Source organism: Drosophila miranda, chromosome 2 (assembly GCF_003369915.1).
Source record: "Drosophila miranda strain MSH22 chromosome 2, D.miranda_PacBio2.1, whole genome shotgun sequence".
Classification (NCBI taxonomy): domain Eukaryota; kingdom Metazoa; phylum Arthropoda; class Insecta; order Diptera; family Drosophilidae; genus Drosophila; species Drosophila miranda.
This window is the reverse complement of record NC_046675.1, coordinates 5,969,256-5,984,804: the sequence shown is the minus strand read 5'-3', so window position 1 is coordinate 5,984,804 and position 15,549 is coordinate 5,969,256. Positions and strand designations below refer to the sequence as shown.

The 15,549-nt window shown below is 45.6% G+C and overlaps 1 protein-coding gene across 1 annotated transcript; it reads right to left on the bottom strand.

Annotated features, from left to right (window-relative positions):
- Nucleotides 1-11,275: 11,275 nt before the first annotated feature.
- Nucleotides 11,276-12,801, bottom strand: LOC108154285 (homeobox protein bagpipe). Its single transcript, XM_017284535.2, has 2 exons — nt 12,198-12,801; nt 11,276-12,088 (listed from the first exon to the last, which is right to left on the bottom strand). The coding sequence occupies exons 1-2, from the start codon at nt 12,670-12,672 to the stop codon at nt 11,421-11,423; spliced, it is 1,143 nt and encodes a 380-aa protein (XP_017140024.1). The 5' UTR covers nt 12,673-12,801; the 3' UTR covers nt 11,276-11,420.
- Between the last annotated feature and the right edge of the window lie 2,748 nt (nt 12,802-15,549).

Below are 15,549 nucleotides of genomic sequence, written 5' to 3'. Positions count from 1 at the left end.
GAATTTACACGCAAAAAGTATTTGGCCCCCAGTATTTATATCGGGAATAAAATATCATGACCACGACACTCCAAAATTTTGTTTTCTTTTATTGGAGTAATTACAAGGACACTGAAGCATGGAGTACTTTAACAAAATATGTATTAACTAATGCTATAATTTTATTAGTACAAATACTAATTAAGACGGCAATAAATGGCTATAAACGCATTACGAATTCAATCTGTGTGTGATAAAGAGCACAGTGGATGAAACGGCCAATCTACACAAATTCCGCTACATGTCAACTACACCGAAGTACAGTAAAGTGACGACAAAGAGTCGTGACCAATAGATGTCTCTACTTGTTCGACATGTGTATAAGTAAAAAGCGTGTAAGACTAGACTCCAGCCAAATAATATTTTAATAAATATTAATAAACAATAATAAATTATTAAATAAATGGTTGGTGCGCTTCTTGTTTTATAAATATAAGAGAATGACGGTGACGGTCGACTGATTTTGCTTACCCAATGCTACTCTATCCCCGTCATGGAGGCTATTTTCTAGCTATCGTTCTATTTTTTCTTTTTCAGCTACTACTTCTACTGGATTCAGTATTCCTGATCAACAATTCAGTTAATTGCACAGCTCATAATGGTAATGCTAATTGATTTCAAAAATAGTCCCAAATTATCTCCTATCCAAGCCTTTATATTCAGTTTATTATCGAAGATCCATCATCCAATGTAGGCAAAAAAAAGAGCAATCAATCAAATTCAATCGATCTCTGCATAGCGCGCCCATAATATCGTAAATCGGAACACTCAGTGCAAATTATGAAGATACAAAATATGAAATTGGTGAATTTTAGATTTGAGCTATAAGCTGGAATGTTGATGCGAGGCATCAAGATGTAAATTATGTCAATTTTATTGACAAACGAAAACAAATTCATGCCCTGCAGCTTGGAATGTTTATTAGTTGTATGTATCGGGGGGCTCAGGGAGTAGTTCTCCGAGGGCATCGGAGAGGTCAATAAACCACCGAAAAGATGAATATCAACTCCCCATTTAAGTTGAATGGAAGCGAGGGCTCTGATCCCCACTTGACTTGAGTAGCCGAAGTCGAAGCCCCTTTCCCAGGCCCAGATAGCGCTTCATTATGACACAATTATGTCAAATTATTCGGATGCCACTTCAGATAGCCCTCCTTGGATATGGCCCCTCGATTCCGACACTTGCAAGTGGTCGCTTTCGCCAGAAATCAATTCAATTATGGCTCAACTCTATTCTCACAGGGATTACGAGTACTCAGTCGGTCAGGCATCCTTCGGCATCCGCAACAATGCCTTGATTAATTCCACACGAATAACTTTGAAGAGCTGCTGATGATTAGCACGCGGCGCTAAACTGGGACTGTGACTGCGACTGCGAGTTGTATTGGGACTGGGGCTGTGGCTGCTGGTGTTGGTGGCGCTGCCATTTGCATACATATGTATTCGTAGTACAGTGTTACCGGTGCCAGATCTCCGTCCCCTATAGCGACAGCATAAAAACTAAACCCGAAGGTGGGACCACCCACATGGCCGTCTGTGCTTTTATTGCTCACAAAGAGTAGCATAAACAAATTCCGCTTCTAACGGAGGCGGCTCGACATCGACATCCACATTAGCGTCGACATCGACAGCGGGATCGGGATCGGGATCGGTGGCCACAAAGTCAACGCCACCGCACACCTGATAGGGATGTGGGCATGAGCACATGGGTGGATGTTGGACTTCGAGCCGAGGAGTGCGAGTACTCGTGCACCAGTACATTAAATGAATGCTCTCCTCCCCCCCCCCCCCCTGGGGCAGCATTGTTTGTTGTTGCCTGGCGTTTTGCTTATTTGAAGTACGGTTTGAGTTATTTGCGTCAGTTGTGTGGTCTTCCAGACCCAGTCACAGTCCCAGTCCCAGTCCCAGTCCCAGACGCCAGTTGGCTCCGTGTCTCTCCATTCCTGCCACTCAGACAGAGCGCCCGGCGTGCCGATTATCAAATTTGTTACCAAACAGTGGTCCACTAATGTGTCGCAAATGTCCCGGGGCGCAAATCAAAATAAACCACTTGGAGGACCACCACACAAAACCTCTGTCTAGACGGATCTTGTGGGCAGATGATTCCAATTAGACACCTTGACCACACACCGCACAAGACCAGGATTCACTGGTCTGTCTGCCACAGGACCACTTGAGTAGGCAGACACGGCCACGTTCTCACATATTTCACTGCGGCTCGGCATGTCCTGCCGACATCCTCAAGTGTGCCGTGTCCCGTCTGGCCGGGAGCGCCGACAAGTAGCTCAGGACAGGCGTGATGTTTAAACAAAGCCACACGCATGATTACATGATCATGATCGAGGCAACGGCTCCGCCGGTTTCCGATTGCATGTGAATGCCGCCGCCCCTGAAGGTCGCAGACAGACTCGTATGGCAGGGTATACGGATGCGAGATACGAGGGCACAGAACTGAGGCAAGATCCATACTTTTAAGCTCTTAAGTACAAACGATTCACTTTGGCCAATGTGCGCTTTTCAATTCGATTTCTTTTTTGATATTTCCATAGATAGATTCGGCACAGATATGGGATTTTTCAATTATTATTGGGGCCTGTGCTGGGCAAGACAAGTACGCGTATTATTAATGTAATAGCGGCTAATTGCGCATTCTCGGCCATTGCCTGTGTGCCCCAACGACCAGCGCCAAAGGCAAATTAGAACGAAACACTTCAGGCAGCGACTTAAAAGCTTTGATTTTGATGGAACACTTGGGGATCGGCGAGGAATTTATGTCTGCATTCGAGATCATTGCAACGATTGCCGGGGCAATGGGCATTGTCCAAAGTGGAGCCGCCACCGAGCCAAGCAGATTAGAAAATTTGCAATAACTTCATCCACTTGAGGCCCCCACACCCGATTCTGCTCAAGGTTTTGGCCCGGACACCCATTCGAAATTTACCGCAGCAAAGCTGTTGCATTTATTTTGGCCAGGCCGAGACAATAAACAAAGTACATACTGCATACATATCTGCCTCGGCCCAGAGGCAACAAATAGAGGCAATCTAAATACGATTACGATACGATGTACGGCCCAATCCCGATGATATCTCGCGCCCCGCATCAAGAACTATAAAAACACATTGGCAAAATATGACAAAGCAAACAACAATACGTCGACGAATGGCTGCCAAATTGAATGATCGATGCCCGCAGCACAGGGCGATGGTGCGGCACGGAATGGGATCCTCATTCGGATCCAAATCGAAGTCCGTGCCGAGCGTCACAGTCCCCAGAGCGGCGGCAAATCAAAATTCCTGCGCGAATATAAAATTTAATTGCCTACAAATTGGCGCGATGAGTTTTATTGCCATTTAAAAAAATACATACATTTATTCTTATGTACTCGTCTGCGTTTACATGGGAAGTACGAGCAATGAATGGGGAATGTCGGTGTTTAGGGCCCCATTTTACTATGGGGTGTCCGCGTGGGTGGCAGCCAGGAAACAAATATTTGATTTAGTCAAAAGTCCATGATTTATTTACGATTTCCTACCGACAATCGCACTGGAGGGAAGTACAATATAAACTCGAATAGGAAAGTTTTGAAATGGGCAAACACAAATATAAGCACATCAATCCCGGTAATAATGGTCCGATTTTCCGCAGATATCACTTGTTTGAATCAATTTTAAAGCATAAGGAGTAGACCATGGGATTTCAGAACAAGCTCGAGATAAAGGATCAGTGATTTCCTGGAAACACTCAATATCCATCGCATTTTTGATTATGATTTACATGATTTGGATTATATCTACATCCCTGTAAGATATCCAGATATCAGATCTCAGTGAGTTGATTAAGGAAGATTTTATGGGCTAATGTTTCGGTTTGCTTTGTGTATCGTAGCTTTCGATCGGTACCCGGTACTCGAAAATTTGGATACGGATGTGTGTAACACCCAGAAGAAAGAGTTTCCGACCACAAAAAGTATATATATTCTTGACCAGCATCAATAGCCAAGTCGATATAGTTATGTCTGACTTGATGTAAGCCTAGATCTGAGAAGTAGAGCAACCTAATTTTGTATTCAGGCTCCTGCAGAGTGTGATATCATAGTGTCACAAGTGTATTTACTTATTTATACTAACAGAGTATCTGGTATTAAATATTCCCGCCCGTTTCATACATGACTTATATTCTTACAGTTGAGATCACTTTAAGAGATCTGTTTTTTATTGTTTGGTGTAGATCAATAGCCAGTTAGTTCCCTCAATTATTGTAATTGTAATAATCCAATCATTATAATATTACGAGGCCAATATTAAACGATATATTGAATGATGCAATCTACTGATAGTGCCATGTCCCGGAATACTCAACACAAGGCTTTTCATTGCCATATGGGCTTTTCCCCAAAGTACTGCACGAACGCTTGATCTGCACTTTATGGCTTTCCATATACGTACGAGTATGTAGGAGTATTTTTGCAATAATGACCACAACACTTAAGCTTTGGCACTTGAAGTTCTACTTAAGTATTTAATGAATCGAAATGTGTATCTGTCAGGCGGACAGTATTCTACTTATGGCGCCTGAGAGCCACGCCAAGTGCTCTTTGGGAATGAAGCAAAAATGCAAAAGACTTTAGCCGAAAAAAACAGCTTTCTCATCATGGATTTAATGGGATTTCAACATATTCATGCTGTATATTTGAAATTTGATTGCTCAAAAGATAATCTCATCTCGCGTATACTCGTATTTTTAAGTGTGCGCTTACCAAATCATCAAGTATCTCTACGAGTATATATATATATGGATTACTCATACATATGCCTCACCAGAATCTGTAGAATATCGAAATATTCTTATACACAAAATGACCCGAAAGACAGTTGCTTCCTGCAATGGCAGCGCCAGCGCCATTTGGATGGGAATGTGGGATATGGATATGGGATGTTTACATGACTACGGGCGGTCCCTGGGCTCTCAGCAAGTGCACTTGAGGCGAGAGCATGGAGACACGAACAGTCGAACAGTCGAGCAGTGGTGGGGCTCTGGGCTCATTATGCATTCACGAACTGACATTGAAGTGGGCGCGACGCCCCATCGGATGGCAGAGTTCATGCGCGGCTAGGCTGCTAGGGTTACATGGCCCCTGCCGTGGGCTTTATTATTGGTATTAGTAACACATGATTACGCTTTATTGTAAACAAAAGCGCAGATAAACAGGCAAACACACGCACACCCACACCCACACCCTAATGATATGTTAATGCAGATGGCGCACACTGCGTATGAGTGCTGCCAATGAGATGGGGACGCCACTGCTGGGAGTGCTGCAAATGGGAGGAAGGGAATGGGATGCCCATGCTGTTTGTCTGTCAACGGCCTAGTCAAATAAACTTCATTCTGGCACTGGCACTGGCACTGCCATTGCCGCTGGAATGTACTCCGACACTCCTCGCCACCAAGTGCGAATCAAATGGATAAATGGAGGGGGCCCCTGTTCGTTGGGGCTAATGAATGAGTTTTCAAGTGAAATGGTTAATTGACCGGCAATTTGGGGTGCTGTAATGACCTCGTACCTTGAGACATCCCATCCGCTCAATGCAGCCCAATCAAAGAAAAGCTGACCAGTCCCCTCCACCCATCCCCCCACCAGGCTTACAGCGGCCAGGTCAGCTGTCGACACACCGCAGCGTTTAAGTGTAATTTTCTTCTTATTCCATTGAAGCAGGTCCTTGGCAGCCAGGATAACTCACTGCAACGCACTGAGAAACTTCTTGGGCACCGTCAGACAGTCTCTGGCTCGTTAAAAATTCACTTCAGCCGTTGCTTTCACTTCAGATAAACATAATGGCCGTTCATTTGCGCCGTCTCTGACTCCGTCTGGGTTCGAGGGGTCTGTGGATCTTGGGTCTGGGTACCTGGCCCACTCATACCATCCACCCAGCAGAAATTGCAAGAAAATGTTCTTTTCGAATCGAAGTCGAGCGCTCAGGACAATTGCGTACGTGTGCGCCAGGACGAAGCTGCAGGATGAAGGAAAGCCGAAGCGAAAAAAAGGCACGGCGGAGGAACGGAACGACCCAAGGAACCAGAGAAAGAAAAGTGAATGTCGCATCTTCTCTGCCATGTAATTTGCTCTCTTGCCATGTGCTTCATCAGAAAGGAAATTGAAAATTGCTGCTAATAGCTGCCGACAGTGGAGTGGGTGTGGCCGATAGGCGTCGGGGTGGCCAACGAAAGAAATTCCTCGTATAATGATTATGAAAAAATAAAAGAGAAAAAAGATAAAGAACTGCCACTAGGAAAAAGTAGGTGGAATTCATTTGAAAACCTAAATTGCTCAGCTTAGTGACGAAAAGCTAACGAGGCATCCATCTACAAGGCGGAAGGAGAGGAGAGGCAATGGTGCTTCACAGAGTTCTTTCACAGAAAATTGATGCTGATTTATGCATTAACTCAAATTCAAGTTAATTCATTGCCTGAACAGTTCCTTTCTTAAGCTTAGGGCCAAGAGGTCATTGAATCTGCTATGCATCGAAACTTTCATATTAAATCTGTAAGATATGGATTTCAGCTCCAAAACGATACAGCATTGGAGCGATAATTGCCTCAGAAATCTTCTCTTTTAAATGGCAGAACCCATTTTCATTCCACATATGCTATTTCCACTGTACATTCACCTGGCATACACACCTTTTCTTGAGTCATAGCCTTCGCAGGGCAAAACAGAGTGTTTACACTATGCAATGAACACTTAAACAGACTTTAAGCGCTTTTATGACGGTCCAAATAAATTTGTGAAAACAAAAGATTAACGACTAAGTGAGTTTCAGGTGCTCAGCCAGCTACCAAAGACGCACTCTATCCCTGAAAATGTTCTGTGTAGTCGGTAAGGCTGTTTACTGTATACGACATTGATCAGTTTGTTTTATGTTCTCCATCCTTTCATCCAAAAAACACTTTTCGGTGCCAAATGTTGCTGGGGGAAAAAACAGATCCCACCATACGAGTACCAAGTGACTGTTTATCAATAGATCTTCAAGTGTTTTTCCGTCCGGCCTATTAGTAGCGCTCTGGCAACTGATAAGCCGACCCCGACCCCACCACGGGGGCAATCTAACGCCTGCACAAGGAGCTGTGGATCCCAGTCCCATTGGGCGCTGTCTATGCGTTTTTAATGGTCGAACATTACGAGTCGGCAGTTCCATTAAAAACGTTAATTAAGTTGCCTCAATGACGGTCGGGGCGATGGAGACTTGGACACATGTGCGTCCGTCCGTCTGGGCCAGCCGCACCGCAAGATTTTCATCCAAACAGCTCGCGAAACAGACTCTCGATAGTGCTATTTCTTGTTGGACTCAACTCAACATTTTGCCGAATCGGATGGCTGTCTATAAAACGAGTAGAAGAACGCGCTGAAACCGTTTTATGCATGCGGTAAAATTTGAAATTTTTTACCCGAAATTTGAACAATAAACAAAATCACAAAAACCAAAACATTTATCATTCAATTTCTACGCTATGCTCTGCTCTGCCATTCGGCTCCCCAAATCATTTAAATGATTTTTTATTTGAAGCTAAATAAGCAAAGGAGTGGCCACCGGGAAGGGAACGATCCGATCTGATCGGTTCGGATCTGATCGGATGGGATCCAGTATTGCGCAAAGATTTCCACAGCTGCCTGCCGTCGGTCGGTCACGGAACGTACTTTTCGTTCGGATTGAGTTGGAAATGAAAAATAAAAATCAGAATTGAGGTGGGTGGCCATTTTGTTTTTGCCATGTTGGGAGGAAGGTGGGAAAACCGTGTGGTGGGGGGGGGGGCCTGTTAGTGTGCCATTGGACGGCGTTGATTTTGGTGGCGGTCAGCGGATGGATGAATGCCCGTGGGAGTGGGGGCATCAACAACTTGCGCAAATAGCACCATCATCAACAATTGGTATAATTTCATAGGCATCTGTCCGTGTCCGTGCTCTGTGGGATGGATTCCCATGAAATTTCCCCAGATTCGGGGACCGCACACAGTCACTGCTCGGTTTGGTTGGTTAATGAAAATCTGAACAACAATTAACTATAAATTAAACGCACAATTTTCAAAACAAAATAAACATAAATAGGCCAGAGCAGGGCATCATCCGTACTTTGTCCGTGTGTTTTGTTTACAGAGGGGCGGGAAAACATTTCATTTACCTACCCAAAAAAAAAAACCAAAGCGATCCAGCCCCATCGCCATCGCCAGGCCGGCAACAAAGCAATTAGGCAATGTCGTTTGCTCTAATCCCCCCTTTACTCGGAGCTCGTTCCCAGACCATCCCATAAAACAAAGAGCACAACTTCAATAACAAAGTCAGGCTGCAAACCGAGGCGCTGCAGGGATACCCTATAATTGTATTATTTTCAACATCAACCACCTACAACTTTTCATACCGATGGGCTCTGAGAATTTATTAGCTTGGATCAGACACTCATTCAATTATACGAATTTCGAACCCTTTTGGAAGAGGGTATATATTGACTCTCTTCCTTTTTCAGGCTATCTTTCACAGCCTAAATACCCCTCCAGCAGGCAGAGTATCAACTTTAGAGTTTAGTTGATGAATTTGTTGTGAAGTTATTCCTACCAAGAACTGTTAGGGCTAGGACTGTTGCATAAACAAACGCGCCACCAAAGCAACACGTGCAACAACAACAAGCCTTGGGCTGCCTGCAAATCGGAGTGTCAGTCGCAGTCGCAGTCGAAGCGAACCTCATCGGGCCCGATCCTCAGCTTCCTTTTATGGCGCACATGTGTGCAGCAGACGCAGCCGTCGATGTCGATGTCGACCGCGATCACGGTATCGATGGAGATGGAGGCGAATGAGAATGGGAATGGGTATGAGAGGATGGGAGGACGGGAGACGCTGCAGCAAAGTGCATGGAAATGGACCCAAAAAAGAATGCACTGCATTTTATAATAAGTGAACATTTGGAACATTTTGTTTACACTTTAAGCTGTCGGGGTCGGTGGGAATGGTTTTTGCATTTGCTTTTGAATTTCACATTTCGCCATTAAATGCGCTCTCAGCGGCCCAATGGCTGCTTAAGAATGCAGGCCCCCAAAAATGTTTAAACAAATAGCGAATAATGCTAAAATTGTTTACCCAGTGTCCCAGTCTGTTAGGATCAGGGGCAGCTCCGCAGTAGGTCCGGTGACAGGCCATAGGCGACCGACTAATTGCAGTTCAAAGATTGCGCATACGCCACTTGCCCCTGCCCCTGCCTCAGCCTCTGCCGTGGACCTGCCGCCGTGACTAATTTCCATATTAATTACAAGACAAACAAGCGACAACACATCGGGTTGGCTGCCAGGGCGGCCCCTTTTAAAAGGATTGCCGTCAAGTAGCTGACAGTCCGTACTCGCAGCAGCCAGGCATGTGTGTCATAAAAAAGGTTGCATAAACAAATCCGGAGGCGCAATCCGGGGCAATATAAACAAATTAGTGGCCAAGCCGCTGGGAGCAGGACGAACAAAAAAAGACGCTCCCGACCACATGCAGTGTGCGCCCTCAACCCTTCAGATACTCGTAGTACGAAATCTGAAGCGTGCCATAAAATCGAAACCCCCACATAGCGCTCCTACTGATTGTTGCCACTCGTTACTGGCGAGACCGAAGCAGATACATAGATGGGGGGTGAAAAAGGGGATATGTTCTGGTTGGTATAAGAAAAATGTACTTGTATAACTGGAAGCGGTTCTTCAATAGGAAGCATTCGATGGTAGCAAAAGGTATGTCCTGCTATGGAGAAATGGAATATATATTGTATAAAGCTTGGGTAAAGGCTTAGGATATTTCCCGATAAATGAGCTATACACCCTTTTTAAGCCGCTTGTTCCGACCATAGTTTTCAGAAATAATTTCCTGTTTTATCAGAAGCTTGATCCTCATATTTTTATCGCTCAAGTCGAGAAATAAAAGTCTTAGTCAAAAATATGAATACTTTAGTTAAAGTAAAGTCTGTATTGCGCGTTCCTACTTTACTTTTGCCCATCCTCTGACTTATGACAAGATAATTTGGACCGAGTGGAATACCTAAAAGATACATTCATATGTTTTTACTACATCCATTGCCAGAATACTTATTGACACAAGTAATTACAACTGTCAATCGGTTTTAGTGTCCCAAATTTGTCAAATGGCTGGCCTTTCAGACGAAGAATGCGTCCGAGAATGGTTGATCACCCTTTCCCCATTTGTTTTTTCAGTTGGCAGTCTCCAGTCGCAAGCCGCCAGTTGGCACGTTCAATGCCCCACTCGCACACATACTCGCAGAAAGCCATCGGCATGGAAGGGCTGTGATGGGGGAAAGGGTGCTTAATGGGTGCTGGAGATCGAGAAAATTGCTGGCAAGCTGTAAGATGAGCAGAATTGTTGCCAGGCACGACCACGACACAGACAACGGCTCCTGCTGCCTCTGAAGTGGATGGGCATATATCAATGATCCTACAAATGCCTTCGTCCTGGCTCCGGCCTAGTCCAAGGATCGCTTGTGCGTCCGCTTGTGATTCTATTTGTTTGTTTGTTTATAAGCATCGCCTCGTCGGTCCGTTAAAATTGTCGCCGACAAGCACTTGAGGCGTGTCCTTGTTGTCGTCAGCCACCAACTGTGCTGCTAAGGACATGTCTATGTTCCCCTTCCCCTTCCCATACCCCAGCCTCATCCTCCTCGGAACGGAACAACCGATGATCTTTTGCAAAACTGCATGCCAAAGTGTGTGAAATCAAGGAATTCTACGAGTACTCGTATGTAAGTCAGTGGTTTGTGGGTCACAGCCTCGGCGCCCGCTCCGTTCCGTTCCGTCCCGTCCTTTCTGACACATTGAAGCACTTCTATGTCGACATTGAGTGCTCGCCGTACTCGGTCATCATCAACGTTTTTGCAAGGCTTTGGCCACACGCATGGCCACTTCACTATATCCGCTTGATCGCTGTCATTTCTGAAGAGTCCCAGTGTACGAGTAAGCAGCCCCCCGCCGATTGATACAAAATCAGGTCATGGGAATGGGAGTTATCTTTCACCTTAGATTCCAAACAAATGGTTCCTTAAATTATCAAATACTGCGGACCCTTATTGGCATCGTTGTACAGCATAGAAATTAAACAAGGATTTCAAGATCAAGTACCGAACATTTCGGAAACTCTGAATTGATGAAGATTCCCCCTGAGTCACAACTCTTATAAAAACAATCCAATCATAATCATATTTCTTTTCATTTATGGTTTTATTTAACTTTCAGATACAGCTAAAACTTAGGACTACTAAAGCTATCTATCGTATTGGTTACACATAGAGACTAAAACACAACTTCTACAGCTATCACAATAACGTAACCCACATTTCCGTTCGATCCGTTCTAGTCGATCTCCACGTTTTCATCCACATCCTCCGGCGCGGACTCCGGTCCACTCTCCATGCCCCCCATCACTTGGCCAGGACTCGGGCAGGGGGTGCGTTGAGGACGCACTGGCGACGACGAGGCCGAGGAGCCGTTGACGAAACTTGAGGGCTGGCTTGGCGGCGGAATCGGCTGTGGCACCTTCGGGTGGGGGTAGAAGTAGGGAAAGGGCATCTGCATCTGGGGCAATGGCAATCCTCCGTAGGCCAGCTGCAGTTGATGGCGATAGATGTTGATCAGCGCCGGATCCAGGCCGTGCCCCGCACCCGGTGTCATATGAGCGTAGGTAGTGCTGCCGTCTTCCCGGACCAGCACCTGGACTGGCACGCGCTTTGTGGCACCCAGCATGGCGGCCTCGTGCTGCTGGATCTGCTTGCGCTTGGTCTTGTAGCGTCGGTTCTGGAACCAGATCTTCACCTGGGTCTCGGTGAGGCGCAGGGTCTTGGCCATTTCGCTGCGCTCCGGCCCGGAGAGATAGCGCTGCTGGGCGAAGCGACGCTCCAGCTCGAAGACCTGGGCATGGCTGAAGGCTGCACGCGACCGTTTCTTGCGGCTGAGAGCACTGCCGTCGTGGGAGAGCGGCGAAGCGGAGGGTGAGCTGCTCAGTGGCGGCGGCGAGTCGCAGTCTGTGAATGGAGCAGGCAGAAAATGGTAGGGAAATTAGCACCAGGCACACACGGCTGCCACAATGGACAATTGGAATTTCCATTAGAGCAAACAATGGGGCAGACTTACCGGAGTCGTTGCTGGTGCAGCGCCGCATGTCGAGCGGGGCGGACAGAGTGCTGCCAAAGTAGGCCAATTTGCGTTGCATGTAGTCCCCCCCGCTGGAGCCCGAGGCTGTTGCCTGGTGATGGTGATGGCTGTTGTGGTGATTGTTGTTGTCGAGCGCCGCAGCCGCCGCATAGTACTGCAAGTAGTTCGTCTGTCTCTGGCCGGGATTGGGCATGGTGGGGTCCTGCTTGTAGATGCTCAGATCTCGGCAGCAAAGCGGCGGCGACTTGGACGCAGATCGTTCCCGATCAAGGTTTTGCTTGGAGCTCCGGCTCTTGCCGCTGATGTCCGCCTCCGGTTCGGAGTCCAAGCTGGACACGCGATGCTTATCCGGATTGTGGCGCGTCAGTATGTCGTTGATGGAGAAGGGCGTTGTCAGAGTTTTGCTCAGACCCGCCATCGAGGCCCCCACACTTGCACTTTCCATATTCAACATTCTCGATAATGCTCTGTCTTGCGGCACTTGTGCACTTGTTCACTCCGGATCTCTGTTTGGTACGGACCGATTCGGTTCGGGGTTGTTCGGGTGTTCACGTCTCGAAGGCTGCGCTGCGAATGTGCTCGAGTTGGCCGCTCCGTGCATTCTTTAAATAGCAGCCCCGATGATCCCTAGCGAGAGAATCACTCGGATTCACGGAGTGGAAATACGCCTCACGCCTCAAGTGGGCTCGCCTCCAGCTGGCACTCTGGTGGTGGATTTGGCTCCCGTCCGAGCTCGACGCCGCCCATTGGTGGATGCGCAGGCGGCTGGCAAGGGCATTTGAGTTCCTCTCAAGAGCATAAACAAAAAGATTTTTGTCGTAAAATGGTTACGTGGTTACTTGGTAGTGCGCCTTAGTTTCAGGAGTGCATGCATCCTGTTTACGTATGCGAGTGTTGCGTATTGTTTATAGCATTGCTAACTATTCTCCCATTGCATTTGGTTTTTGGGTACAGTACCCGTACCCCCAGAAGTGATGTCAAGTGAACTCAACATTTGGCTTGATTTGTTTGGGCTACGCATTTGTTTGGATTGGAAATAATTTCGAAAATTCTGGGGTTACCATAAAGGCATACCCGGGAGCATAAGTAGGCTAGTTAGGTAATGGATTTACTTGGAAATTTAAACAAAGACCCACCGAAATTTAAATGGATTTTAAAATAGAAAATCATATTCGTGTGAAGGAGGAAACTGCAAGAGGTCTTTGAGTTTCTGAGTTTATCTGAGTTTCAAATCCGAGTAGGGATTGCTGCTGGCATAAGAACTGAAGCATACTTCCCGGGAAGTTGGTCCCCAAACAAACTTTTTCATATATCACATATTTCGATGAGAGTTTTATTTGTAGTTGGAATTTTAGAATTCTTTCCGTCATTGTTATTTTCGTCCTAGATAAATGATTTAAAAGGACCCTTACTAACAAAAACCCTATTTTAGAAATACAATATTACCTTTTTTCAATGGTAAATTTTAAGATGTGATGCGTCCCTCCAACTTGACATCGTGACCCACAAGTGTTATTGTATTAATCCATAGGAATCTCGATTTCCATTGGCTGCTTCGAATGTGGAAGAGCTCTTCGGCGCTGATTGGATGTCTGCCGCAATATGGCTGCGCACTCACCCGACCACACTCACTCATCCACTCTCACTCGGAACGAGAGAGATGCGATGCGATGCTGGGAACGAGGACGGGAAACAATGGACCCAAACACATGTTCGCCATGGGGGTGTTTTGTGCAGGCAGTCGGTTCTCCGTTTCCGATTGTCGACTCTACTGTGGCCGTACGGTTGTTCTCTGCTTCTCTGCTACACTTCACACCTTCGGGCTATAATCTTTTTATTGCCAATTCAATGGCTCTTAATGCCACGGGCGCAGAAGTCAAGCCAACAATAGAGGCGGCTTGAGGGGGAAAGGGAGAGCTTGGCTATTTTGCGGTCAGATTTGAGTAACGTAACCGTAACCAATTCGAGTGTGCACCAAGTGTGGTAGTAGGAACAGGCACTCGTTATACATTTTCAACTGAATGGGTTTCAATAATACTCGAGTAATTAGTATATAATGATGCTTGTGGCCGGCGCACGCGTCCTTTTCAGGCCCGGGTTCACAGATCTGTTTGAATGTGCATATATTCGGTACTATGTAATTCTGTTGGTTGCCTTGTTGCTTTGATTGTTGATGCGATTACCCATGAATGTCGCAGGTATTCAATTACATAAATGGGGGAGAGAGTATCGGGGACATTTATACTCCTGCCTCTGTCCATGATGAATTGGCGTTTTCAATTAAATCCGACAGTTTCTTGTTTGATTTCGAAATGTCTGCCACCATCCCTTCGAGTCCGCGCCTCGGCCACTGGTTTGTTTTTCTTGTGGTATTAAATTCGATTTAATGGTTTATCAAAAACCACTTCAACTGTTTGTTCTGCCCTGCTTTTCATTATCATTCATTGCAGTGAAACCCGATCCTGCTGAGGTATTTCGCTGCTGAGTTTGGACAAGTGCTTCCTAAGTATTCAATCAATGGTTTCATGGGTTTGTAGTTCCTCATTGGCTGCTAGTTTTAAAGCTGTTTACTAAAGTTATATTGTCAATAAATAGACTGGGCGAATTATGGTTACCACATAGGGTTTGACGTGCTCCGAATATCGGGGAACAGAAGCGATGTGATTGCAATGGTTCTTGGGATTGACCTAGTTATTCACAATAAAATGTCGTTTGCTTATATTTATCTCATTTATTTTCTCCAATAATATAGAGTTACTCAAGAAATTCTAAGCAACAAAATAAATATTCAAATATATGTACATATTCTGAGTACCGCGCCAGAGCTCTTATACAAATGTAGTATGTAAAAATACGAATTATAAGAGTGATAGTGGCGCCGCCATTTCCTCGAATATACTTCAGAAAAAAGACAAGCGAGCACTAGGTGGCGGTAGAGCTATATATCATGTAAAATGCATGTAGTACCAACAGATGACGCTGATTTAGTTGGCGTAAAACTTATATGAAATCAAGTTCAGAATTTTGTTCGGTTGTTTAATAACCTTTTTTAAAAAAACTATGTACTCTTAAAAACTGGCCATTCCTTTAGAAAATGGAATAATTTAACCAGATTGTTCTGTATATTTCAGAAGAGCCGAGTTCAAGCAGGTTACTCTCTATCTACTTCCAGTACGAATTCATCCGGAAAAGTATAAAAGGCGTACATGATAGAGCTCAAGCGAACTGTGACCACTGTGTGCTAGAAATACCGCCGGAAGTGAAGCCGAAGTATTCCACTCCCTAGATGAGGACGCAAAGAGGACCACTTCTATATATACATAATATCAAA

Coding starts and splice junctions, on each gene's coding strand:
- LOC108154285 (XM_017284535.2), bottom strand. CDS start 12,672: ATGTTGAATATGGAAAGTGCAAGTGTGGGGGCCTCGATGGCGGGTCTG. Junction 12,089..12,197: donor CTGCACCAGCAACGACTCCG/GTAAGTCTGCCC, acceptor CTCCATTCACAG/ACTGCGACTCGCCGCCGCCA.